A 27,521-nucleotide genomic window follows, 5' to 3' on the forward strand; every position below is an offset into this window, starting at 1 on the left:
AAGGCGGAGATCAAAACTCCGTGTCACTTTACAGCACGCTGCCAGGTTATACCAAAGAATGAGAGATACTTCAGGAGACACAAAAAAAAAGATAAAGAGAGAAAAAAACGAGAAAGATCAGAAAGAGGAAACACAATACTGGTTGTATTTCTTTATAAATTTTAAAAAAATTTAAAAAAACTCCCTACACCGTCAACATAAACTTTCTCTCCTGACTTTCTGCACCGGGATGTGCATTTCTGAGGCAGCTGCTTCAGGCATAAAACATTTCTGTGCCTCGCCATTCAGGAAGCAAGCACCTTCAACAACTGATATGTCTCCACATGTGCAACAGGAAAAAAATCTCTTGACAGGAAAAGAGAGGTGGACACAAAGTGCACAGATGGCTGACAAAATTACAAGTTTTAAAATGGCAGTAAAGAGCAACCACTATTTTAGCCTTTTATTTTCGGGTTACTTTTAGGGCTGAGCATGTCTCACATGATTCCTTCTTCAGATAAAAGAATCCTTCATAAAATATTCTTTAATTAATCACACCATTATTTTTTTAAAGCTACGATTGTTGAAGGAATGTTAAAATATCGCAGTGACCAGGACTATTTTTTTTTGACTTGACAACCTACAGTGGCCAAACCCTGCAAAATGGAGCGGAGCCCAGGGAAGTGAGTTCTGTCCCAAGGACAACCGTCTGAAGCCCAGAAGCGCTAAAGAAAGCGCTCCGGAGCACGACGAGGCTCTTTGCAGCACCACAGCCGCCGGGCAGGCCAGCAGGGAGGGACAGCAGAGGATGAGCCTCCGAGAAGCTTTGCTCCTGCCTCCTCCCTGCCACCGGCTCCAGGTCCAGGTTTCTGGCCTCATTCCCCTCGCACGTCCACCCCGCAGCACGCAGGGGCTGCTGAGAAACCTTTTCGGAAGAACTACCTGTGGAACTGTCAGCTCTGGAGCTGAAATCAAACCGATCCCTAACCCCCTCGCCATCCAGATTGTGATTAATAATTTTTCCCCTTGAAAGCACTGCGCGTTGCCGGGCAGGCGAGCCGTGCCAGATGGTCTGTGCACACACAGAGAGCTGGAACAAGTGAGTGACTGCACAAAAACTCACAGATAAAAGGAAAAGCAAAGATGCAAACCAGGCTTTTAATCAAAGAACCTGCTGCAAAATAGAGCACAAAATATTTAACCCATTAACAAGCACTGCGGTTTGGAGAGCAGAGACTTTACCCCGTGCCAGGGGCTGGGACAAGAGGCCAGGTGCCACCCTGCATCAGGGTCTCTTTGGAGGCACGTTGCCAGTGGAGGGCAGGGGCTCCACAGGCACTGAAAAAGGCAATGAAATGTTTCAGTCGCTTGCCCTGGGGTTGTCAGACTCCCCAGTAGCCTCCAGCAGGTCACTGCATCCCTTTTAGCAACACAGCCAAAGGCTCAAATGCAGCGGAAAGAGAGGGCCGGACGGGAGCTGCAGGACTCCTGCAGCATCTCCAGCAGCCCAGGGCTGGGGCTCAGACAGCAGCAGCCAGCAAAGGGACAGGGGGGCGGCTGGGACAGAAAAGGACTAATCATTAGCACAGTTAGACTTGTTTAACCTACTTACGAAACCATGTCCCTGTTCTTTTTTCAGCAGCAGAGGCTCAGCAATAGATGCAGATCTGTGCAGGAAGCGGTGCAGCGCTCAGCCACGCAGGAGCAGGGCGCCGCGATGTGCCAGCAGGTCACAGACACAGGCACTGGGTACTGCTCACCTGGGGGCCTTTAACAGAAACCCTTCAAATCCACATTAACAAAATAATCATCGTTTGGCTAAGAGTACATCGTGGTTTGAGTCAGTCCTGCGGAGAGAACATTTTAAATCGTCTTAAAATGCAAGTGATGGGTAACATGACTCCGAAGGTTTGTAGTCAAATGAGCCAAGACAACTAAATTCAAATTATTACCAGCAAATTTGTGCATGGGACTTCGTGCCACACTCTCCATTTGGGAGCAAATACTTGGAAAACCTATAAATCATGTGTAACACTATCATTTAGAGGGATCAGTCTGAGCTCTGTTAGCAGTACTACAGTTTCCGCCACTGCCATAAACTTCTTCCACTGTTTCAAAACAGCATTTCTGCTTTATAGAAAAGCACATATTTTGAAGAGGAAATAAATTTACTACTGTGCCGGAGTTCAGACTCAAAGCTTTTGAAATCAGAAGTCTTACTGGCTTTTTCCTGGGCTGAGATCTCCTGCCTCTTATAACTTCAGGAGAGCACTGGGGAAAGGAGACTTGCAGTAGCCGAAATGAAAGTTAGCGCTGCTGCTGCTGACTTGTCAAGTGAAAGTTATTTTTCCCTAAAAAGTCCAGGCAGCCCCAGGCATTGCTTATGGAATTTAAAACAAAGAGAACACAAACAAATAAGTGAGAGTAACACCGGCTACAGAAAGTTATTACCCAGCTCAGGCTCTAGCTACGAACACAGCTCCATAGACCAGGCACTGCCTGTGCAGCACCAGATTTGAGGCACTGAACTCTTTTAACTGGAACTGAGCTTAGGAGCAAGAAAGCATTTGCTTATAGGGCCATGCTGGTGTACAGTAGCCACCATGAGTTAAGTGACCGCAGAGGAAAACCCAAATGGTTCTTCCTCCTCCTCCTGCTGCATCTTGTTCTGTTATTAATGCAGTGACCCATCCAGTGCCCTCCTTTAAGCAGCGAGGTACCAGCAGCACACTGCATTTCTTCAGGGGCTGGCCACCGAGGAGCAGATTTAACAGCACTGGGAACAGTCAGGACCAGGTGGAATACCTTTTTCATCCTTGGACCACTTCACAGGGCCTCACATGGGGCTCTTCTGTGTCAAGAAATGACAGAAATGTCAATGTTTGAAGGCTATCCATCTTCCCCACAACTCTGGGCTTGCCCATCGCTTTCATTTGATGATGCCTGAAGCTTTTTGCCTGATCAAACCACTTTATCATCATTATCATGGACAGCAGACGAGATTTATGCTGCTTTCAGTCTACAGCAAATGTTTATCAGCATTTTCGACTAAAGCTTACTTCAGTGACGCATACCAGATGCTATTTTGCGTATTGTTATTAAACAGAGTTTGAAACCCATCACACAAAACACCAAACAGTACATGCCATCCATATTTTCAAATTCTCAGTTTCAGAATCCATTTCCCAAACAGAGATACGGGTTGCAGAATGTTTTCAGTTGTCGGGACAGAATATTAAGGTCTTCCTGTGAACAAGTTTCTCCCCCTTTGTGCCTGGCAGACACATCAGAACCTGCTGGACTATTGCCATCCTCCGTCTTTCTCAGCAGGTTGGACAACACGAACACAGCTTGTAAATAAACAAGCCCCCAAAGGATGCCACTTCATGGAAGAGCTCACCAATAGATGAGGAATTGCAAAAAGCATGTGGGTGTGCACATACATTTTCATAAGCAACAACTCCACACATGCCTGTGGGCGGCTGCACACACTCACACATGCAAGCACTTGCACGGGCTCTGCAGGCAAGCTTTGACTTCTGAACTGCTGCTCCTATGAACTCGGGTCTTGCAGTGGGCTATTACCAGCAAAAAACAATATCAGCTTTCAGTAAAAACAAGGTTTACATTACTCTTGTCCAAAAGGCAAATATTTTGTTCTCTCTTTCCTCCCATGAGGTTGTGAGGCTCAAGTCATTAAGTCTTGTGAGATCAATGGATGTTATAATGAAGAATAAAAACAAACATTAATGAAATCTGTTATAAAGTGTATCTATAAACAAACAAGTTTTGACTTGAATAAATATAAACAAGTGATTAGCCAGGCTCAGCTTCACACACCCTTAGTGCTGAATTAATTAATAGAAAAATGTGAAAAATAAAATGAGCGCTTTCCCCATGCTTTCAACAGAGCTTCTCACAAATATTTTGTAGGATTATTTGTATGAGAACTGTTGTTTTACGGACCAGGATCGGCCTTATTATCATTTTGTTATATTTAGCAACATTCAGTACATTTGGTAATATTCAACTCCAGCTGTAAGCTGTTTACAACCATCACGTAGAGAGCCCTATCACATTGTTTCAATTTAGTAGAGAAGCTGAAATGAATCTGTCAGTTAAGAACAAAGTGAATAGTATTTTTTAATTAGCTAACAATACGAGCAAACTGCTGATATTTAAATAAGCACAAATAATTGAGTTGATCACCTTTAACTCACGCATAACTGAATAGAAGTGGAAAGCCCTCGGTAACTTGCCTCATCGCGCCTCATAACCGAAACAGGAACCCAGGTCCATTCAGAAAAATAAAAAATAAAAATTGAGCCTAAGGTACATGTATTAACACTACTGAAGTCAGTTTGACCATGTGGATCTCAAACTGCCTAATGGCAACAGGGGGGAAAAATGCAGAAACCAAGGGTCTTAACACAATGCCGTTATGTTCCTGTACACCACATTCCTTATATTTCACACAGAACGTATATAAGCGTCTTGTTCATTAGCATTCAACTAATCATCCCAGATCATTTATTGCACTCTTATGAAAATAGGAATCTTTAGATTTGCTCAAAATATTCACGTAAAAATTACTACAAAAGTCTTGTTTGCCCGTGCTGGCAAAGAACTGCTTCATCAGCTCCATCTCTGGTTAGGAAGGGTGACATCCAAGGGCCTAGTAACTCTCTGGAGACTTGCTTTTCTTAAGTGCATAACCTTGCTTCTTATTCAAGAGTTGAATCACAACTGAATTTCCAATCTTTCCCTTCCCAGAAAAGCCGTGTGAATCTGCAATGTGAAATTCAGAGAAAATCCAAGACAGGAGAAAGACAGATGTATTTATCATGCACAGATGATGTAGGAAGGAGACAAAAAAATACTGTCCTCAGTGCCTTACTGACTGCAAAATAAGGGAACAGTAATTAATCAGCAGGAATACAAACTGAGACGAAATATTGATCGGATTTGGAGAAACTTTGGTCTTCTGAAGGAACTGTTCCTCTGCAGAGGTAACCAGAAAAGTTTCTGTAAATTAGAATGGCACCCAGCCAGCCTGCAGCCAATCTGAATGTCGTTTCAGGCAATCCAGAAAAAAATGTGCAACAGATTCACATTGGTTTCTAAAAAGTAATTTAAATACATTAGTAAATCAATGGCACTGACAGCTTGATGGACTATGATGGAGGAGTCTTCCTCTGAAACATCATCTTTAAAACCTGTAAAGCTCTGGCAGCTGAGTTGTTACAACTTCATCAAATTTTTACTTTATCACTTTACTTTACTTTATTACTTTCCCAACAACTTTCAGTGTTTGGTTACTTCAGCTTAAATGGCCATGGGTTTCACTCCTGCTGAGCGGGGCCCTGACCCCTCAGGACTCTGTAAGGTCCCACCAGCACGAGGAAGAGAAAGGCTTTAGCTCTTTTAGGCCATGGAGAGGCAGGAGGTGGCACTAAGTGGACTGAGGAGAAGCTTTGCTCTGACAAGGTTCAGCTACCTGTTCAGAAAGGAGCTGGTTGCCCCCACTGGGTAGAAGTAGAAACACCTTATTTCCTTCCTTTTACCTGACTGGTGCATGTTTATGGCCAGGGGGATGTTAGCCACCTGTGACTTGAAGGAGGAAACAATAGTAGACATTAAACAAAAATGCCCCAAGAAGTACATTCCAGGGTCGCACAAAACAATCACATCTTTCAGCACCAGGCCACCACTGCTGTGAAGACCTGCCACAAACCCAAGGACTGCTGTGGGAAGGGGCTGCCACCCTCCAGAAGAGGCCGGGAGCCCGCCCAGCCTGTCAGCCCCAGTATGTTCCTGGTGGGACTGGTGGCAGGTTGGGCTCGGCCCTTCCAAGGGATTCAGTTAGCGGCCAAAGACTGACCAATCTGCCTGGTTCAAGTGCATTTGGAGAGGTACCTTGCTGTCTTCTTCAGTAATAAACTGTTCTTTGCTAAGGTCATCTTTCAGCTGCACAGTAAATACAACTGTCAACTACAGCTGAGTTCTGCTTCTCATCAGTCAAGCAATACAATAAAACTCAGAGGAGCGTATTTAGACAATGATTTGGAGAGAGAATACAAACCTTGAGGAAGTTTTAGTATAATCTTTTCCTCCCAGCTGATCAACAAAACAGACACAGTAATTTAGCTTGGGATATGCGATATAGTTTACAAGCCTGACACTCAGACTGCCTTTAGAGACAAAAACAATCAAGTTGTTTTTCTAGACCTCGTCATAACCATTAATTAAACACTTACCTTCTCTTCACTTAATGTCTAAAGAACATTTGAGAAAAATAAAAAATAAAAATAGCAGTTTCAAGAAAAAAAAAAACACTTCTCAAGCTTGCCTATTTAATTTTAATTCTATTGTGTAGGAAGTTTTACTGCTGTCAAGAAACATTTCTCATCTATGTAAGAAGGAATTCAGCTGGAAATTCTAAAATATTTTCAACTTACTGCTTATTTTTATCTAGAGGACGATAAATTATTGTATGCATGCAAGTAGTAAAAACACAGTTGTCAGAAAAAAACAGGGTTTATTCCCACCGTACCTGCCATACATCAGTGAACCTATGAAAATATTTCTTTCCAAAACAATTAGCCCAACTGAGTGAACTGTAATGAGCTCATGTTGACTTTTATAGTACTACTCCTCTCCACATTACTGCCCTAAAATATGGTGCCTTCAGTTCTCCAGCACATTAACAACTTGTGTTTAAGGGGAAAAAGTGGTAGAAGTGCTGCTCCCTTTACTCTGTGATTCTCACCAAAACCAGATAATCCTACACCAGTCAGAACGCGATGACTCAGGCTGCCAAAACAAATATTTACCTTTCCCAATATCCTAATAGCATTTTACATAAATGCAAAAGCAATCCTGATGTTGTCCAGAATCAGCCTCTGCCGCTTGTTTCATACCCATGCTTTCCCAGCACGCCGACCAAGCTGCCATAAAAGATGCACACCCCGATCTCTGCAGGCGTTAGGAGGTGGTGAGTTTTGTTCTTCTGTGTTTTGTTGTTGTTTCGTTGTTTGTTTGAAGAAAGAACAAAATCTCAATTTCCCTCCCTATAACAGACGGGTAACACTGCATGGAAAATGGTAGAATAACCCTGCTGTCAGGTACACCTCACGGGCCTGCACATTTGGGGTGTAAATTGCAAAGCCCCTGCCAAACACGAGGCCTGGCGTGACCACTGCCACGACCACAGTGGCAGGGACAAACCCCACATCCTTGGCACGACGACTGACCCACCCAGCTCCCAGTCCAAGGGGTTTTTGGTTCCTTCACCTCCTGTCTCGCTGGGATGAGAACAGCTTGTCCCTTTTCTGGGGGAAAAATGCAGAGATAGGAATATTTACAAGGAATTCCTATCTATCTTTCCAAACCCAAACATTCACAAATCATGAGTCATGACCCCCCTTCACAAATCACTGGATTAAATTAATTTATCATGGGATTTCGGAGGATGTTATCTTCAAAATTATGGAACACCATGCAGTCTGTATTATTCATTGCTTTAAAATATTTACAGTCAGAAACCACAAAGTTTTTATCAACCGTTAAAAGATCCAGAAGCTCACCTAGCAGGAGAAAAAAAAAAAAAAGAAGTAATCACATATTTGTATGATTCCTGGAGGCTGGACTTTAAAAATAGTCCAAATGTTACAATTCATCATATGTAAATTTATGGGACTTGGCAACAATGCCAATGTCTCCAGGGATGGTGGAAGAGGGGGAGTGCTCTTGGTTAAATGCTCTCTGCCTCTCTCTCCCTTTCTATTTTATTAAATAGATACAGCGTGCTGAAAGTGCCTTAAGTATATCCTAAAAAAGCCCATTGATCAATTTGGAGTGTTATGGAAACACGCAGCACATCATGCTTATCAACACCCCATCACTAAGTATTTTGACTCTTGTTAAGCAAAACGAGATGCATTCTGGAAAAAGACAACGCAGAAAATAAAATTACAATTTTTATTTGCAAACATGCCCTTTCCAAGACTATTGCCCAGAGCAAATCAGGAGTGAGAAGCCAGGTTTAATAAAAAGCATAGAAGAACAGCCCAGTTTCAGCGTGGTTGTTCACTCGTTTCTTAAAGGCAAAGAAAATTCCATGGGGAAAAAAAAAATTATATATATACAAATATTGTGGTTTTGTTTTGTTTTTCCAAAATAAAAGCTAATCTTTAATCAATTTTACAAATCAAGAGAGGACAGATGGAAGGGAAGATTACTCTCTTTACATTTTTTCCCTTGTTTTAAGATTTGAAATATGAAAAATTACTACAATTCCTACCTGGCACAGATACTTGCTGTTCTAGACAAGGTCAGTGCTACGTCTCAGCCTGGCCTACAGATCAGCCTCATTTTTGCTTTGTAATTCCACAGTGCTGGCTGATAGCTATTACTATTTTGTACCTCTGCACCAGAGCCTGCAAACCTGAGTCCTTATGCAAGTGCACAGCTTGCAGGCCCTGAGGAGACGGAGGGCAGAAGGCTGCTGGCATCGCACACCACACCACAGCGTACGCCGCGTCGCCGTCGGTCACACCTGGGCGTCCACGAGCAGCTACACAGCACGGTGCTGCACTTCACAGGGGTTTTCAGATGCTGCTGTCAGAGCCTTCCTCCAGCAGGTACCACATGCCAATAACTGGAGCTGATCTACAATTTATGCTTTGCTGTGTACCAGACTCCTACTCCCGAGGAATATTTATCATCCAAAAACAAAAATACTGCCATAAGGTGTGAACAAAATCAAGTCTTTTGTTTAAAAGGAAACACGGTGACTGGATGATATTTTCCAACATTGCGGTAATTTTATAAACATATACTAAGAGAGCAACTTCCACTGTGTGATTCTGGGATGGCGGCGCTCAGACCCCTGCCTCCTCCCAGCTCTTGTCCAGAACAAGCACAAAGACCACCAGAAGAGCCCGACACAGCACTGCATCAGTCACAACATTCAAAAGTCATTTTGGTGACCAAACTGGAAAAAAGTCAAATGAATACCACTGCTTGCTTCCTTTTTCATCCCCATTCCAACTTGGACATTGAGAAATTTAGTGTGCTAACTTGGTGCTAATTACTGCCTAATCTGTGGCTGCCTGTTCCTCCAAGTGGTTTCAGGGGATTACTGCATGTAGAAGTGACGGTAGAATTTTTAGAGCAGGTTACCCCATTTATCTTTTCAAAATGTAAGGTGGCATACTAGAGAAAGAGGGATCATGGGCGTGTTTCTACAAAGGGGAATCTAACGCACCACAGAATACTTGAAAACATACTGCAATAAGATAATGCTAGGGTATGAGTGGCAAATAACTGCAGTTTCATACACAAATTTGGAGCCAAGTTGGATTTTTTGCTTCCAGTCAAATGACCCAATTAATCTCAGTGTTAAAGTCAGCTGTCAAAACATCCACTTACCAAGTTTGCATCCCTTATTTATTCAGCAAAAAAGGAACCACATCCGAGTAGAAATAGAAAATACTACAAAGCAAGGGTGATTATGTTTAGCTCTTGTTATTCCATCCCTATCCTCATACATGTTATGTTAAATTCCACACATGGAAGCACAAATAAATCAAGAAAGTTTATGTTCATATCTGAAGATACCATTATTTCCCTGTTAGGATTAAATTCAGCGCAGTGAAAACAGTGACAATGTGAACTGTATCAGCCTTGCTGTCCCTGCTGCAGCCTTTCAGCACGGCCTTCGCAAAGCCAGCACTGCCACCTGTCCCCAGCACACAGGGGCACCTGTGCCCTGCTGCCCCAGCCACCATCCTCTTCCTCTGCCCTGACACAGGGACTCGTGACTTCACGCTGTCCCTAGAGCATACACAGCTCCATCATCCTGGAGATGGTTCTGACTGCTGCAACACTCGTTTATGTCAGGTGAAGTGTTCAACTCCTTCCCTACCTTTTCATCCACAGAGGCAGAAGAACACATTTCCATGTTCAAGGACAGAAAAAACAGACAGCAGATCACATTGCCTACCTGCCTTAGCATCTTTATCCATCAGCTGGTATTAACACCTTTCCCTTACCTTTATACAGGGTATCTGCATTCTCAACAGCAAGTTGCTTCTTGGCAGCTGCTCTGCGATAGACCACGTGTGTTCTGCCTCCTCCCTCCTCCTCCTCATGGGCCCCCTTCTCCAGAGGTTCGATGAAGAACTCATCCTTGTCCGTGCGAATCATGCCAGCCTGGAGCAACAAGGCAGAGATCGAACATTTTGTGTTACTGCACATACAGCAGACACTGTGAGTAAACAGTTACAATATGCTTAAGCACACATTAGTGCTCTCTAGAGAGCAATTAGGATGCAGAGAGGAAATCAGGTGAATTCTTTATTAGAGCAAAATGACGCATCGTTTCCCCAACTTGACAAGAAAGGACAAAAGGTAAAACCCTGAACCAAAGGGATTTCTCCTCGAACCAAATGAGCAGAGCACAGGTCTAAGAATCTGTCTAGGAAATACCATCTCAATTAGGAACCAGCTACAATGAAAGTTAATATGACCTTGGCTATCTGTCAGCCACAGAACGCTCCAGTGCTTACTATCTCTGCTAAATAAAGAATCGGTTCAGAGCTGGTCCTTATGGGCAGTTCTACAGCCAAGAAGCACAGAGTCAGCCTTTCTGTTCAGAAGCAAAGCAGAAAAGAACTACGGCTTACGTGCAGGCAAATAAGCCTTGTGATTATCTTCCCCTTGACACACAAAAAAAAAAAAAACTTCTTGCAAGAATTAGCTACAAACTAGGTTTAAAAAAGGTGTCAGCTGTGCACTGCCAAGAAAGAAAAACTTATCCAGACTGGAACAGACACCCAGGTATGAAAAACTGAGAAATTTGCACTGCTACAGAACACCTCAAAGGGACATCATCTGAACAATTCTCACAGTTTTCACTGCTGCTTAACACAGCAGGGAAACCAGCATAAAGACTGAATATTTTTTAAAAGTCTTTTTACCATTTTCACGCAGGTGAAACAACCTGGATGCCCTGCAGTTGTCTCCTGCTGGCTGTCTTGCCCCAGTGGAGAAGGTGACCAGAGCCAGCAGGCAGCTGGCAGAAATGGTTGGCTTCAATCAATTTTCCTGCGTGTGTTTACACATCTGTGTTTGAGAACTTACACTGACGAACACTTATCCTGTAAACAGAAAGTCTTACTATGAAGACTGGAATCTTAATAGTGGAAAAACTGTTTAGAGTATTAAGGAGAGACGCCTGAAATCCAACCTTCAGATCCTTCTTCATTTGCGCTCTTTTCCACTCTGTCCACTGACACCCAAGTCAAGTGAAGACACTGGACTTCGGGGCTGTGCTCTCACCAGCGACACATTTCTTCCTGGAGCCCACATCCTCTGCTGGGAGAAGCCCAACTTCAAGCTTCCAGTTTGTCTGCCTCGAACCCAGCAGCCTCACTTGAAGCACGTACCATCTAAACACTCTTATCATACCCCAGCATTAAAGTTCTCATACAAACCGTATTTTTCTTCTACAAGCAGCAAACTACATTTCGACTGCTATAAATACAGTATGTTCTTTGGTTCCCTCCTTGGAAAAATGTCAGGTTCATTTGTCATGTCTTAACTTACATTAGGCAAGATTTCCAGTCCCAGATTTCATATATATAATGTATACAAAAACAGATTGAAGAGGAAGGATTAAAGAAGCAAAATTATATCGAAGCAATTTAAACTGATGCCATCCTGCCTGTATAGAGAGGAAACTGAATTTGAAATCCTGTCCTGTTTCTTCTTATCTAATTTAGATTCTACATCAGCCACAAAAAAGGTGAGACAGGCTCAGCAGCTCAAGGAAGCTAAGACAACCGAGCGAGTAAGTGCTGAACCCAGAGAGACAGCGACTGACATTTTACTGTAAGAAGAAGTACATGAAAAATTCAGAATTGATGTTTTATTCCAGAATTACTCTCCTTTTAATATATATTTTAATTGTATACGCGCACACGTTTCTTCTGGATATTGGATATAACATTCGGCAATTTTAAAGTCATTTTATGAGAAATGCATAACTAAAGATGGAGAAGAAAGGAGCGTTTGCATACTCAGCTGCACGCAATACGATGCACATGCCATACAGACACCCAGGAGAAACACACAGGCAGCCTGACTGGCAATGAAAAAATACATGATTTGGCTTTTGGCAAGTGAGCTGTATCATTGTATATGGACGTATTCCCGGACTTATTAAACCTACTATTAACTTAGCAGCTAATGCTGGCTCTTAATTGTTCACGCGTTGTTAAAAATACAGACCGCACTGGGGGAAACACTGCTGCCACTGCCTACACAGCAGGGTGCACCGATGAGTTTGGAGATACTGAAACCTTCCAAGAAAATCAACAGAGAGGCAACTTCTGTCTGATCAGTTCTGTTACGGATCGCAGATGATCAATTCTTATAACTGAAATCTAGCTTCCAGCACATGGCGGTCTTTTGGAAAAAAACAAATTAAAATCTGTTGAGACTGAAGACTGCCCCCCGAGGAGATGAAGGCAGCACCCTGGGACAGGCTACAAGGCTCAACAAGGGAGACATTTGAAGGCTGCTGCCCAAGACATAAAACCAGTGGCTAAACGCTGACACTCCTTGCAGAAGGCTGTGCCTGGTGCTGGCCTTGTGCATGCAGGGGATTCCCGTGGCACTGAATGCTGCCCATCCATCAGGTGCTCTTACTGCATACTATGCTTCTTGGGTAGACACAACACCACTCTGTACATCCCCATGACAGCAGCCTCCTTAATCCTGTTGTAGTGTAGATAGGAAGAAATGTAACCGTTAAACATGGCTGAATACTTCTCCCCCACACCCCTCATTTTCCTCTTGGACTTCGTAACTTATATGACAAATTTCTCTTTTCCTTTAGCCCTGTGAAACACATCCATTATTTTTGGTCAGAAGTATTAGGAAAGAGTTAGCGTGTGTTTGAATTATAAAAGAATTATTTATTTATATAGATATACATATATTCCACACAGTCTTTCGTTTAACCAGCGTATTTTCATCTCCTAAATTGAAATAAAGAAAACATGGCTTTGTTTAAGATTTTGAGAAGAAAATTCACTTAGAGTTCCTACAGCAGTCCACAGCTCAAGCCATCCGCCTAATAATATACCCACAGCTATAAATGATTCATTACGAAATATGTGGGGCTCCTGAATGTCTCTGCCACACACTTCCTTGCTGCTTCAAGCAGGACATTTAACTTCTTTACTTCCATTTCTCCACCTCTGAACCCTCACAACAACAGTCTTACAGGATAATTACAAGGGCTGATTTGTTGGTTTTTGTCGTGTTGTTTTTTTTCCAAGTGCTTTGAATTTGAAAAGCTTGAGATGATTGCCTAATGCTTTTTTTTTTTTTTTTTTTTCTGATATTTCTCAGAACACCCCCAAAAAAGCCATCAGGAAGAGGAGATTGCTTTTAGGCATGAACTCAACACCAGGGCTTTCGGCAGCCAGGCGGGCAGCGGAGGGGCACAGCTCCAGCAGCATGAGTTTGCCCGTGCCCTTTACCCAACCTGTCCCAACTTTGTGATGACATCAGAGAGCATTAGAGTTGCTGCAATTTGCTGGAGAATACCTCTGGATGACCAAATTAGAAATGCCATATCATCTGAGCAAATTGGTTCCTTTCTTTTGACACAGGTTACACCAGAAAGACCTGAAAACATTCTGGGGTTCTCTCTGGACATTTACTCCAGGCAATGCAAAAGCAGGATTCAGGCTCTCAATTATCAGTCCCCTCCAGCTCTGAAAAAAGAGCTGTGGCTCTTCTTCTGTGGCTGCTTCATGAACTAAGAGGTTAAAAGAAAGTGCTAGGGGCAGAGCTCTCTGCTGCCATGCTCACCACCCACCCCAGGAGCTCTGGATACAGAGCAGCACCTCCCCTCGCCCCCCTCCGGCAGCCACTCAGAACTGGGTGGGAACCCAGCATCCTCCCTGGGAAGTACCTGCAGGTCTGGCAAAGATGCAGAGTGAACTGGTACCTCCTCCCCTCCTCTTCTGGGACTTCCAAATAGAAACTGAAGTGAGTACGGGAATATTGCTAAATAACGACGGCAGCTGTGACTGCATCCTGTGACTTATAAAGATACAAATTAATTGCAAATGGTTTGCCTTTGGAATGCACCAAACTGCAGCGAAAAACCTAGAATATCCCATTATTTCCCAAAGCAGGACATCCCCAGGCCTTCCTTCCAAGAGTTTTCAGATCCCAGCTGCAAATTACTCGAGTCAAGCACTGCTTAGCACTCATTAATATGCATTAAAGACTAGAGCAGAAGACACTTAATCAAAAGGAAACTGCAGATCGGAGAATCAAAACCTCGGCTAAGGTTAGCAAGGCAGTTATTTAGAAGTGAAAGCCACAGGAAAAAACTCATAAGGAATGCAGAGAGTGCCTGTCCTGCCTAATTACGACAAGAGTTATATTGATAAGGCACAAATGAGTCCGTCCCAATACAGAGGGCGAGGGTTTAGGGCTCCACAAATCTCTTGTGGGGCAACAGAGCTCCTGAGCCACCCCAAAGACCTGCCAGGCTCACGAGGACCCCTTGACCTACAGATATGTGTAAATGCAGTGACTGCACAGACCCTTCTGTACCACTCAGCTTTACAGGACGCTGTGATCGGGTGACCACCTCCCCCTGGGACCTGCTGCCGATGCCAGACCCCACCGCTGGGATGGGACCACCGGGATTTCCTCGCCAGCTCACCCCACACTGCAGAGCTCAGCAGTGAAGCAGGTCTCTTCTCCAGCCTCCTCGGCCCCTCTCGTGTTTCTAAAGGCATTCTTTTAGTCTAACTTGACAGAAAAACCGCCTGGCATATTTAGACTCGGCAGAAAACTCCAAGTTTTCGAGCATTAGCTCCTGTGGCTAATTAAATGTCTCACTGGTTCTGCACTCGGTGAGCGACTTAATTGTCTCCTCGTTCCCATTCCCATCGCTGCTCCCTGTTCTAGGCTGTAATGAAGCAACCCATCTAGCTGCTGCTGCACAGCTCCAGAGCTTCAGCCCATCCTGCAACCGCAAGTTTAATTAATGTTCATTTTCTTCCTCATTAGTACTGCTTTACAAAGTTTCTCATTGCCATATAAAGGCAGATTTACTTCCCAATCTCCAAGCACACGACACAGACAGAAAGCTAAAATTAAATGTTAGCAAAACTGAAATTAATAATAAATAAATTTTAAAATTTTGAAGTGTCTGCTTGGTTAAATCCATAACACAGAGTGTTGCACAGACTCTTGGAAACAGTATTTCTGTAAATAGAGAACGTTCTGTTGCTTTTTTTTTGAGTATTTGATTCTGAAAAAGGTAACTGGCCACACAATGTACCTGTGCATGACCATACCCTAAATACAGTCCTGAACTTATTCCCCTTATATATATATTAAGTTCGGACTACCTGATATTTAAGCTCAGAGTTTGGGTTAGGAGCCTGCACTCTGATGTCAGCGAAGCCCCCAGAGGGGAATCTGCAGTACGGGACCCTCCCAGCAATCAGTTCTCAGAGAAGCAGAGACAGGAGATTCGTACTTCACTGTACAGCTGCCAAAAAATATTTTGTAGATGACTCGAAAGAGAAAAATATTTACACCTGCAGGACAGCAGATCAGACAAGGTCTTATTCTACTTCTATTCTGTATCAATGTGCTTGTACCCCACATAAACTTGATTGCTGCACATTTGACTAAATGGGCACTGATATGACACTTTCAGCAGAGAACAAGAAACCAAACTGCACATTCTATTTTTATTTATATCCTTCTCTAGGCCTTAGAGCCACAAGAACATGCCTTTTCCAAACAGCAACAGGCACGTCCTCCCAGCACTGAAGTCAGGTATGGAAATATTATTAAGTTCAATTACATTACAACAGACCTTGTGCATAAAGAGCCCAGATGACTGGAGCGAGATCACCCAGGAAGTCTGGGGTGTGACAAAGGACACAACACAGACCTTGCAAGCTCCTTCCAGCCCACGGGGGATTCCTCAACGCTTTCAGTCCTGCAATGTATTTATTTTCAATCATAAAGTACATTGATTCGGGAACAGACATGCTTGGCATTTTATTTCCATTTATCTTCATTCATATAGGTAACAATGAAAAAAGACCTTCTTATATCATATTTGCATTTGATGCTTTGAGTACGTCTTGAACTCTTGAAGCATTGCACGGCAAATCCACCTTTCTCTGAACTGAATGGAGGCACTGAAGGAATTGCATCAAATATTTGGAAGATGTAGCCACTTATTGTGCTATATCCTGCTGCTGTCCTATTTATTCAGGCCCAGGCTGGGTGGGGAAAGGGAAAAAGATTCTTTTTTTTAACGTGTATTTTTTATTACTGTCAGCCTAAAATTAGTATTTTACAGCTTTTTTTTTTTCATTTTTCCCATTAAGTTCCTTTATTTTCTGCACTTTTTCAAAATAATTGAGAAGGTAGGGGAATAATTATGTATACAAATAGGAATTACATAGATAGATTGATAGACAGACAGGCAGAGCCTGCTGGGCAGCCATAGGAAAGCTGGATGTTTCTTAGTGACCCTATTTATCCTCTGCAGAGCAGGGTTAAGGGCACGTTTTTAATGCACTTTGGGATCTCCTAATGAAAAGCAGCACACAAGAGCTATTCATACTACGAGTGCTTTCATGACAGTCTGCTTTCTTACAGTCCTTGCAGCACAAGGGAGAAAGAAAACCCATCCATCCACGCGTCCGCTTCCACTGCTACCGAAAATAAAGTTTTGTCCACAGAGCCCAGGCGAGCCACGACACAGCTGCAGGTGTGATTAACAGCAGCAGTGGGACAGATCTGCAGCCCATACAACCCGAGTTAACAGAGCCCTGTTAGTTTACAGCAGATGAGGATCTGGGCCCAAGCCGTGCATTTATATGGAATAACTCATTTTGTGTTTTCGAGAGCGGTTTTTGTGGTTTTCGAAGAGACAAAACAGCGAGACAGACTGCGCCTCTCATTCTCACTGAACTGTGAAGAAAACAGACACGACTAAAGCAATAGCAGCACATTTCAGGACAGACACAAGTGTTCCAGCCACGATGTCTCGCTTTAACCGCTGGCCGACACTGAACCCATTGCCTCCCTACTCCCTGTCTCTACGAGAACAGCACCAAGATCTCACCTGGGCCACTCAGTGCCTACCTCTGGGCAGCAGCAGGTGCCCCAAGCACGGCTCCCTTCGGTGAGCCTCCTGCCTCTGCCCCCCACCACTTGCTCCCGCTGCGCTGGCATTTGCTTACTCCAAAATCCTGGGAGTTCAAGAGAGGGAAGCTGCGTTTTCAAAAGGTTACATTACACACACACAACCACAGCTTTCTGCAGAGTTATCTGTAGCAGACACAGAATGCAGCCTGCAGAAGTGTGGCAGAGACTTGGAGGAGGCAGATTCACAGCAGATGTCCCTGACGCTGTGCAGCATCGCTCCTTTGGCAGGTCTGCTCCCACCTTTCAGGTGCCTCCAGGACCACCAGCAGGAGCCTCATCTCCAGAGTGAAGCTGCCAGACCTCTTACAACTCCCTAGCTGTTTAAACAGAGCCCAGCATGGTATTTTAACTAAAAGAATGCACAAGCAAGAATGTTTTGGGAAGTCTCTAGGTCTGAGGTCTGCAGGTCTGTGTAATTCCAAACGGGAAAGAGGTGAGTTATTAAATGGCCGTTAAGAACGAAAATGATAAATGCAGCAGATCGCGCCGACTCAGGGGACTGTAAACTTGATTGCTGTTGTTGCAAGCAGGGAATGGTAATTGCAGTTCTCTGCAACAGAGTTTCTCAATTTTAATCTTTCAGGGAGGAAAAGCATGAATATCAAGTCTATGAATTTGCTAACAGCAAGATCCAAAAGGATTAACTTTCCCATTTTAACACAAGGAACCATTTGAAATAAAGCATTTCTGAGGTCACTTTGACAAAATGCATAGCTGAGTTCTACCCTCAGCAATAAAAATGAATTGACATTCTGCAAGAAAACAAAACCAGCCCAACTGGAGGGCTCTTCAACTCAAATTCTCACAAACTGGGGTGGTTGCTACACAAGTTTTCTTTCAAAAATATATTTGCTTAAGGCACAAATCACCACCCACTGAAGTCAACGGGTGTCACATTCATAAATCTCAAGGCCAGGATTCATAAATGAATTCATAAATATTAAAGCAGTTGAGTCTGACCTTCTGTGTAAGACAGGCCAAAGACTTTCACCAGAGCCTCACTGCAGCCTCCCCAAAGCAGCCTTCATCTCGAATGCAGCAGGGCTGGATCAGATCCATCAATGGGTACGAAACAGAAGCTGGGGCTTTGCTACGGTAAACAAGATAAAAGGATGCAGACCAAACACTGGAGGAAAAGGGGTTACTATATTCAACTTTTCTTTTTTTTTAATATACTAAATCTGAGTAGAAACTGTAGAAACTTAGCATTTAAAATAATTCAAAGCTACTATATTGTTTATAAATAATAGAAATCCCGAATCTTCCCTCGAGAAGATGGCACTGCAGCAACATTTCACATTCCAAAGGAGTACCGGTGCTGCAGAGCAAACTCCAGCACAGCAGTGCCAGCCGGTCAGGGCCTGGGCCACCACGGCCTGCTCCTTCGCCGAGCTCTCCCCGTGTCCCTCAGCAGCCCCATGCCTGTGCAAGCGGGTTCAGGATCCTCACCCCAAAAGGCAGTCCTATGAAGACGGGCACTGGGACAGAATCCGGGTTTCCTGGTCCCCAGATTCTGGCACCAGCACCTCCAGTGGAAGCCAGACCCCCAGGTGCAAAACCTCACCCGGGCGAGGGGGTGCACACCCCCCGGCCCCATTCCACCCTGCTCCAAACCCAAACCAGGCCATAGAAAGGTCCAGGGGTGGTCTGTGCAGTTACCCACAGCTTAGAAATCAGAGCCATGCTCTGCTAAACACAAGTTTTACTTAAATTTAATGCCTTTAAGGCCGAGGGGAAACAAAAGCTCCAGAAGCTTACTAAATCTGGCACTTGTTTTCCTTCCCACATCCCACAGCCAGGCTTATTTTAACCTTCCTGCTCTTCCCCTGGATGGGAGGGACAAACCTGAAAAGCAGTTATCCAAATGAGAGCTTGAAACCTAATGAGAGATGAGCTTTCAATTTTATCCTGTGCTCAGTTCTAGGCTTCCAGTACAAGATGTCAACAAAGTGCAAGAATCAGTACAGAAACTAAAATAATTAATCCCTGGAGGAACAGGCTTATTACGAAGGATTAAATCAAAAAACTAATGTGCACTATTTGTCTATATGACAGAGGAAAGGAGGCATATGATAACTCTCTGGCATTTGAAAGCACAGAAGAATAAGAATTGCTGATAGAGAAAAACTTGGATGTATTAGGAAAGAAACAAAAAAAGCAGCCACAACAGAAATTTGGGGCTGAAATGTTACAGACAACCTCACGCAGCCTAAGAAAAAAAACCACCTCAAAAGCCTATCCTTAAGAATCTTTACATTAATATTTTTGATTCTTTACATTGCATTGGTACCTAGAGATTAAGGAAGATTTAGGTGCTGAATGATAATAAATACAGGCCAGTGGGAACTTGGCTGTAGGGGAAGAAAGCTGGAGGCTCTCCATCCCTGACTTCATGGGCCAGCCACAACAACGGATGCCAGACAGACCACCCAGAGACAGCCTGAAGCTGCCTCCTTGCTGCTGCAAGTGGAATAAGTGCAGGTAGAAGTCCCCTGGAGGGGCAGGGCTTATTTGCACTCTCACATAAACAATCACCATTCCTTACTGCAATTAATCCATATGGTGATCCATACGCCTAGAGCAAAAGTGGCAGATCCTGCAGCATCCAGAGGGTGTCTGAAGAAGCACTGGGAGGAGCTGGTGCTCATGGTCACTGATGTTCTGGGTGTCACGTTGCAAGCTGAAAGCAGGGGTTTTGTTGTGGCACTGTTCTAACAATGTCCAACCCATGTGAAAGGATGAGTCAGAGAGGTAGTGCACAGCTGAGAAAATAAGGTATGGATTTAGGGGGTATGGAAACAAAGTTTGGATTCACAAAGTATTGGGGAGAAACTCTGGAATTGATGAAATCTGTACAAGAGAGAACAGCTCCTCCCATATCATCACTGTATTGCACACTGAAAATGCTGTAAAGAGTATTTTAAATAAAAGGAGAGGAAGGTGCAGAAGGGTAAATGTTGATGTGTGTTGATATAAGAATGTATCAGACACAATGAAAAGTCTGGTGACACTAACAGCAGGATAGGAAGCGCACAGGAACAGTGAAGAGGAGAGTCTAGGATTAACTCACATTAACCAGATCAAAAAAGAATACAATAATTTAATCCAGAAGGATTCTAGATGTAAATAGGAAAACAACTGTATAGGGTAATACTACCAACTGCTTGACAGGGACAGCAACATCAGCTGAGCTACACTGAGGGAGAACAGAAAGGCTACAAGGGCACGAAGCACGCAGCAAGGGGAGATGTCCACTACTCCCATGGATATTGGGCATCGTTAACGATTGCTTCATGAAACTCTAAGACTCAGGCTGTGAAGAGAATGCAGCCTTCGACTGCGTGAGCAGAGTGGTGGAACTGTTACTGTTGGGGCTGAAAAATACTCTGTAGCGCTGAGCACAACGTGCTTGTGTTCAATGGCCTGGCAAGAGCAGCAAAAGCTGTAATATTTCTACTGCGGTGCTTGCTTTCAAAAAGGATAACTATGCAAGGATAAAGAAGCTTGTTAAAGAACTGAATGGGCACCTAAAAGAAAACCTCGTTGCAGGTAGCACTGAACTATTTAAAGACAGTGAAGGCCCAGAGCAAATGTACACCAGCCATCAAAAGAGTTCAGAAAGAGCAAATGAAAGTCAGCACTGCTAAACAGCAAGGCGAGGGAGGGTTATTCGAAGAATACAGGCATCTTTCCAAAATAATACAATAAAATAATAGTAATAATAGTAATAAAAAAAAAAAATGAAGCAGAGTCCAAATTAGGAAAATTGAAAGGCTCAGACTAACAGATTAAATGTAAAAACACAATACAGGCAAGCAAAAAAAAATAAAAAAGAGTCCAAGGAATAACTTGCAAAAAGCATAAAAACTAATCAAAAAAACCTTTTTGAAATAGATCAGGAGCTGAAAACTCATCAGGGAATCTAAGTCCAACAGATTATCAAGGTGTAAAGGAGCACTCAGAGGCAGTACCGTAACAGCAAAATTAAGTGAGCTTCTTCAAAACAGGCTCACCTTGAGAACCTGGAGGAGGCCCCTATGTGGGAACTTTCCCGTCTAAAGTTGCACTGAGAGATCTGTCTCGAGCTGAAAGATCAAATGAAGAGGTTATAGAATAAAATCTACAATAAAGAGGTTACAGGACTCCATACTGACAACACTTGGAGATGAAACAGTCTAGCTACTGCCTCAAAACTACTTCAGAGCCAGGGGACCGAGCGCAAATAAAAACGCAAAGCCAGCTTTTTTAAGAAGGGCTGCACAAGAGATCTTGGGTCCAAAAACCAGTAAGCCTGACGGGCACTGGGGGCCCTGCCCAGTACAACACGCATCTCAGCTGTGGGAGCCCTGGAAGCAGGGCACACCTGCCAATAACTGAAGCCCAGAAGGGTACTGATGCCAAGACACCAGAGATATTCGGTCACTGCTGACCAGCTCTGGAGACAAGTTAAGGACTTTGACATCTGGTCTAGTGTGCTACAGCCATTCATATGATCCATTCTTGATCACCTCCATTTTTCACATTATTTGCTGTGCTTTTCATGATACTTTTCTCCACCACTCCCTCCAAGGCTCCAGCACCTAATATAACATTTCATTACTATCTGAATTGAAGAAGAATATTCCCTTTGCCTAGTCCTTAAACTATGTTTCCAGTAACCATAACCTTTTCATCAAACTTCATGCTCCACAGCAGAACTTAAAATATTCACCTGTACAGACAAAACTCTACAGGATCCAAGCCCAGCTAGAAAACTGCAGAAACATGAGAAATCAGTAGGTGTTGACACAGAAGGGAGGCTGTAAATATTATTTTATTTTAGAAAATAAAAACCACCTATATTCTTTGGAATAAAGTTAAGAGTGGCTGATTTCCTCAAAAAACAGAAATGAAGCTCCAACCTCTTTGCAGCAACCAGCAACCGGATAATCAGGAGCTGAACACAACACACACGAAGTCAAATGGAGCCCATAGAGGATGCACTTGCTGAAAAAAACAGGGTATGGAAAACAAATGTAAAGAAAAACGCATAAATCAGTCAGTACACCTTTCAGTACTACTAGAAATGGGATTATTTACCACGTGTCAGTAGACTAGCGTATTCACACCATTAGAGCTGGCTTAGGGCCACCACATTCTGGTGAGTTTACACATGGCCTGTGTTTATTTGGACAATCCTATTACAACACAAGATAGATACTAGGGGAGTTCTTGAAGAGGTGGTTTCCATATTTTGCACATCATCTATAAAACAATGTGGCTTTGTTATTTAAAGTTGTCCATAAATCTCATAAGATTACTTTATAATTAAACAGACTATTAATTTAGGCTACTAGGCAGAGAGAAAGAACATTTGTAGCTCTTGAGCCAACAATGCTAACAAACTTCTCAAAGTCGATTGTCCAAATGAAGTTACAAGGATCATGAGCCAGGAATGTGGAGCGAAGGAAATATGGTGGTAAGAAAACCAGTTATCTCCTCTTACAAATGCAAAAAAAAGACAGTTTACAAACGAAACTACCAGATCTGTATGAGCTCCACCACTCAAACCTGTTGGTTGCTGCAATCATCCCTCTAAGTCCTGCCTAGAGGAACAACAAGTACCCAGCAGGGGCACAACATCGCTGCCCTGTGTCTCCTGAGGACACGCAGAACGCTGCTGAGGATCCCACTGGTGACACGCATCCACCCAGGACAGTGACACAGCCCAAGTGCAGGGCGCAGAGGCTCCAGCCAGCTCATCGGCAGCGCAGGCAGATGGATGAAGACACCAGAGGCAAGTCAAGATGTGGCGTGTGATCAGAGAGCCACTGAGGTTCACGGATGACAACTTCCAACATTTCTGAAAGACTACAAAGGAGGTCCACAACACCCTGACTTTTCCACTTAATTAGCCACTAACTACATATCTGGGTTAGAGAGAGCAGCATCAGGAGCCCAAGAGACACAATTCAGGAAGATCAGGGAATGAATGCATAGGAAACTGTCAAATGGAAGCTAACACTAGCAGAAAAATAAATAAATAAAAAACTAAAATGCTTTGGCAGGAGCATTTAACTAACCCACACATCTTACAAAGTCCTAAATTAGCTCCTGCCAACTCACGTGAGAGATGGATGACTACTGCTACAAGTTCAATGAACATTTCCTCTCCCTCTACAGTCAAAGTAAACCAGCACTTTTCTTTTTTTTTAAAGGATGTTTGAAGATGGGATAAAAAAAGACAAGACAGATGGCATTGTTATTCTGTTATACAAGTCAGTGGCATGGCTGCATTGAAAACACTGGATTCAGGATGCCCGCAAATGCAACCAAACCAAAATGTTCCTATAGAAGTTAAATGGGAATGATCAGAACCTCAAAAATCACTCTTATTTTAGCAGAGAGACTGAAGACGTGAAATATATTTTCCTAATATGAATGAGAAAGAGAGGAAAAATATTAATGGTGCATTAAGGAATACCTGAAAGTTGTCTCTTCATTTCTTCATGAAGAGTAAGAGCCTATCAATTCAATTAAAACATGATTTCCCCTGCCTCCCTCTGCCTAAACAAAACACAGAATAAGTCCGTATTTTTCATCCCCCAGCTGACATCTTATAGCAAATTAAAGGTCTTTAATACAAACAGTGAGAAGCCTCAGAAACTCCAGGGTGCCCTAGAAAGAACAGAAGCAGGTCTGGTCTTCTTGGTCTTGGACTCCTGCCAGACCAAAAGATTTTGTCAAATTAAAATGCCCAGATGATCTTAAAGAGAAAATCTCCTGTAGTTTATTTTTTTAAAACTAGTGATATTACTTCATATTTACAGGTTGAGTTTATATTGGTACGGTTTTTGTTTTTACAAGCCCATGTTCCAAGTGACCCTGCTTTCACAGTACTTACACCTACTGTGACAGTTTTACAACCTGTTGTAGCTGCCCCACGCAACACAGCCAAAGCCAAGCTGTTCTTTTGGTAGCACCATCAGGTTTCATAGCTCTCCTTCAACAGGTCTGAAATTCTATTTAGGTTCCTCATCTCTATGGAAACCGCGAACCCTACGGAGCCTCACTGCACCGTGCTGGAAGAAAACAATCCCATTCCCTCAGCGAGGAAATGGGAGGCAGGCAAACTGGGTGACTTGCCCGGGAACCCTGTGGCAGAGATGAGAAGCTGTTCCCAGATCTCCTGAAAGCCAAGATCAGAGCGTGAACCACGAGACACCCTTCCTCTCCTACCAGCAAAGGCTCGCGCTCCCAGCAGCTCTCAGCATTGGAATCGCTTCCGACCTCGCCGCGGTTCTCAGCTTACAAAGCAGGAGCCTCAAGGGATACGAGGGATATGCCGTTCTGTGCTCTGCCCCTTTGCTACTTTGCTGTGATGAGTGTCCCTCGGAAGAATCCTCTCTCCCAGAGCTGCCTCAGAGCCTCCTCTGCTCCCTGCCAGCACTGCCACCAGCCCAGGCCGGTCGCCGCGTTGCGCCTTGGAGCTTAACGCAATTAAGAGTTTTGTGGGACTCCTCTGAACTCTGGGGAAGCAGGAATTTCACCAAGCTATAAAAGTTGTTTTAAAAAGTTTTCCAGATTTTATCATTTTTCACAGAGTCTGCAATTCTCCTTCCTGGCTTTTTGAAAAATGACACACAGCTGTGCCCTGGATCTCAGCGGGGCCTCCTGGCAGCCGACGGAGGAGGCCAGGCCCGAGGCCGGGGCCGAGGCCTCACCCCAAGCCCCCCGGCTTTGCTCTCCAGACAAGAGGGACGAGGCCACCTCACCACACAACCTGGTACAGCACCACAGGCTCCTGCCATTCTCACCATTATCACAGCACTTCTGAACCCATTAAATAGCTGTTTTGCTCTCCCTGAGTAGGATCAAGGTGAAAAAGTGAACAAACGCGTGAAAGGAGATGGGGGAGAAACAGGAGAAAGCCTGATGAGCGTTGCATCGGACCTCCCCGTTTAAGGCAGTTTTCTTTCTGGTGTTTTTTACTTTTTGTTTTGTTATTTTTGGTCTGTTCTGGAGTTACCCAGGCTCCTCACAATTTTCAGCATCTTATTTTCACATCCATCTTTTCCCCGGATTCTGAACATATTTTCTGCCTTTTCCAAAGAGCTCACATTGGGTTTCACGTCGCTGCAGAACAGATGGCACAACGCTTACATTTTCTTTACCAAATGGACAAACGCAACTGCTTTGTTCCTCCCCTCGCCTCTGCGCTCAGCAGAGGATCCATCCTGTCCCCACAAGCCAGGCAGTGGCGACGCAGAGGCCAGGGCAGCCCACAGCGGTGTGGGATCGAGCACTCACCTCACTCCCAAAGCAGAACCCAAACACGGGTGCTCAGGTGGCCACAAAAATAGCATCTTGCCGTCAGCAAGTGCCCAGCTTCCCTGCAGATCTAGAGGAATAATAAACCTTGGGAAAGCATGAGAGCACGAGGGGAGGTAGGGAAAATGAGGAGCACAAAACGCTGGCTCTCCTGCAAGAGCCTGAGGACAAGTGCTGTAATTTTTTGCCATATTTCAACCACTTAAGCAGCCTTCAATCAGTCAGAATTATAATATGTAGAAGAAACCTGTTCCATCTTGGAAAGCCAGAGGCCACTTAGCTTCATGACAGCAGACTGTGATCAGACCCAGCTTCTTGCACAGAGCAGCAAGGATTAACCCCTGGCCTGCCAACTGCTTCTCCTGTGGTGGCAGACAAACACAGCAAGTGTTCTCTGAAAGTTTTATAAGGTGGCAGATGAAACAATCAGTCTGCTCCCTGAAAATCCGGTGTGCTCCAGAGCTCAGATTCCCACTGGGCTGACACTGGGCTTGCGATCCTCAGCACACTACGTGTCTGGGATGTCTTTGCTGTAATGGCCAACGTGAATACAGATAAACTTTTAAATATACTATAACATATCCTCGGTTATAAATCCATCAGTATGTTCACAGGCACTAAATGCTTTTAGCATGAACCAACTTGTTCACCCACTCACTAACCTCTACGTTTACAAGTGTGTTGTTGTTGTAAAACCAGTGCTTCAGAAATGAGACCCAGCTACCCAAGATTGCTCCTTTCTGAGCTGCAGTAATCTCCTACCTTGGGCAAAGAGGAGAAGAAAAAAGAGGGCAGGAAAATGGAAACCAAAATTTTTCATTCAAATATTTTAAAAGGGTTTTCCTACAGTTTTTTCTATGAATTTTATAGCCTTTCCAGAGGAAAAGAAAAAATAATTCTAGTTCCATCTCTTAGAAATTGAGAACTTATATTTCAATTTCACTCTCTACAAACCCCTTCTTACTTCTCTCAAGAGTGAAAACTTTTCTTTTTTCCACACTTTAAAGATTATTTTTTTTAAATAGCACATTTTACAATTAATTGTATTTGAAAAATAGGCAGAACTTCAGCTTTCTTGCAAGCAATTACTGAAGTGAATCATATGATTATGCAAACCACAACCAATATTTTGGTGCCAAAGTACAGCTCTGCAGAGAGATGTATAAATACTGGCTAAACCTTGGAAAATAAAGGTTACACAAGGAGATAACAGAACTCTCAGCAGCTACTCAAATTTCCGTCCTTTTTAATTTCCTTGGAAAGGAATCAATTAAGAAACAAACATTTCTTCAGCTCCTGCATCATCCTTTTCATTGCTGCTGTCTTGTGGAGGGAACTAAATCACACCTCAAAAACTCTCCCAACGTTTCATTTCAGAAAGCAAAGTCACCCGGTATGGCCAGAGCTCTCAGTGCTGACTCAGCTCCTCTGTGCCCAAACAATTAGGGGGTTATCAAAGCAAAAACTCAAGAACTACAAAGTTCAGGTAGCAGCAATTGGTCTTTGGCACTCTTTTGGGACTGTTCTCTGCCTCTAGTATGTGACCCTCCAACAATCACAGCACTCAGCACAAGTGAAAGATGTGTGCAAACAGAGGGCTTTCCTAATTCACAAGTGATTCATAGGGGAAAATTGCTGAAAGACATTTACTTTTAAATCCCTTTTTGTACTCCACCAAGGTAAACTTAGGCATTTGTAAATTTTTGTTCAGTACTTGTACAAATTTAATATATGGCTAAAATTAACATGAGGGACTCTTAGCTATACCTCATTAAAAAAGACCTGAATTATAATTAAATATTTGTATGCATAAAAAGTAAGAAGACTTGCTTTTCAAACCTGGAACCAATCTTTCTTCGGTGAAGCATGCATGCAAAGTACAGCCAGATACTTCTAAAAATGATAGCTGGGGTCTGATATTAGGAGGCCCCTTTGAATATAATGGGGGGAGAGAAAAA

At 43.5% G+C, this 27,521-nt stretch overlaps 1 protein-coding gene across 2 annotated transcripts in view; it reads right to left on the reverse strand.

Annotated features, from left to right (window-relative positions):
- Positions 1–27,521, reverse strand: part of ADAMTS2 (ADAM metallopeptidase with thrombospondin type 1 motif 2) — a 178,983-nt gene that overhangs the window by 105,362 nt on the left and 46,100 nt on the right. For both annotated transcript variants that reach the window (XM_084535586.1, XM_084535587.1), the window contains one exon: positions 10,035–10,194. In XM_084535586.1, the coding sequence (XP_084391712.1) occupies positions 10,035–10,194 (160 nt within the window). The remainder of the gene's footprint in view (positions 1–10,034; positions 10,195–27,521) is intronic.

The sequence above is a fragment of the Aythya ferina genome, assembly GCF_964211825.1.
Source record: "Aythya ferina genome assembly, chromosome: 14".
NCBI lineage: Eukaryota > Metazoa > Chordata > Aves > Anseriformes > Anatidae > Aythya > Aythya ferina.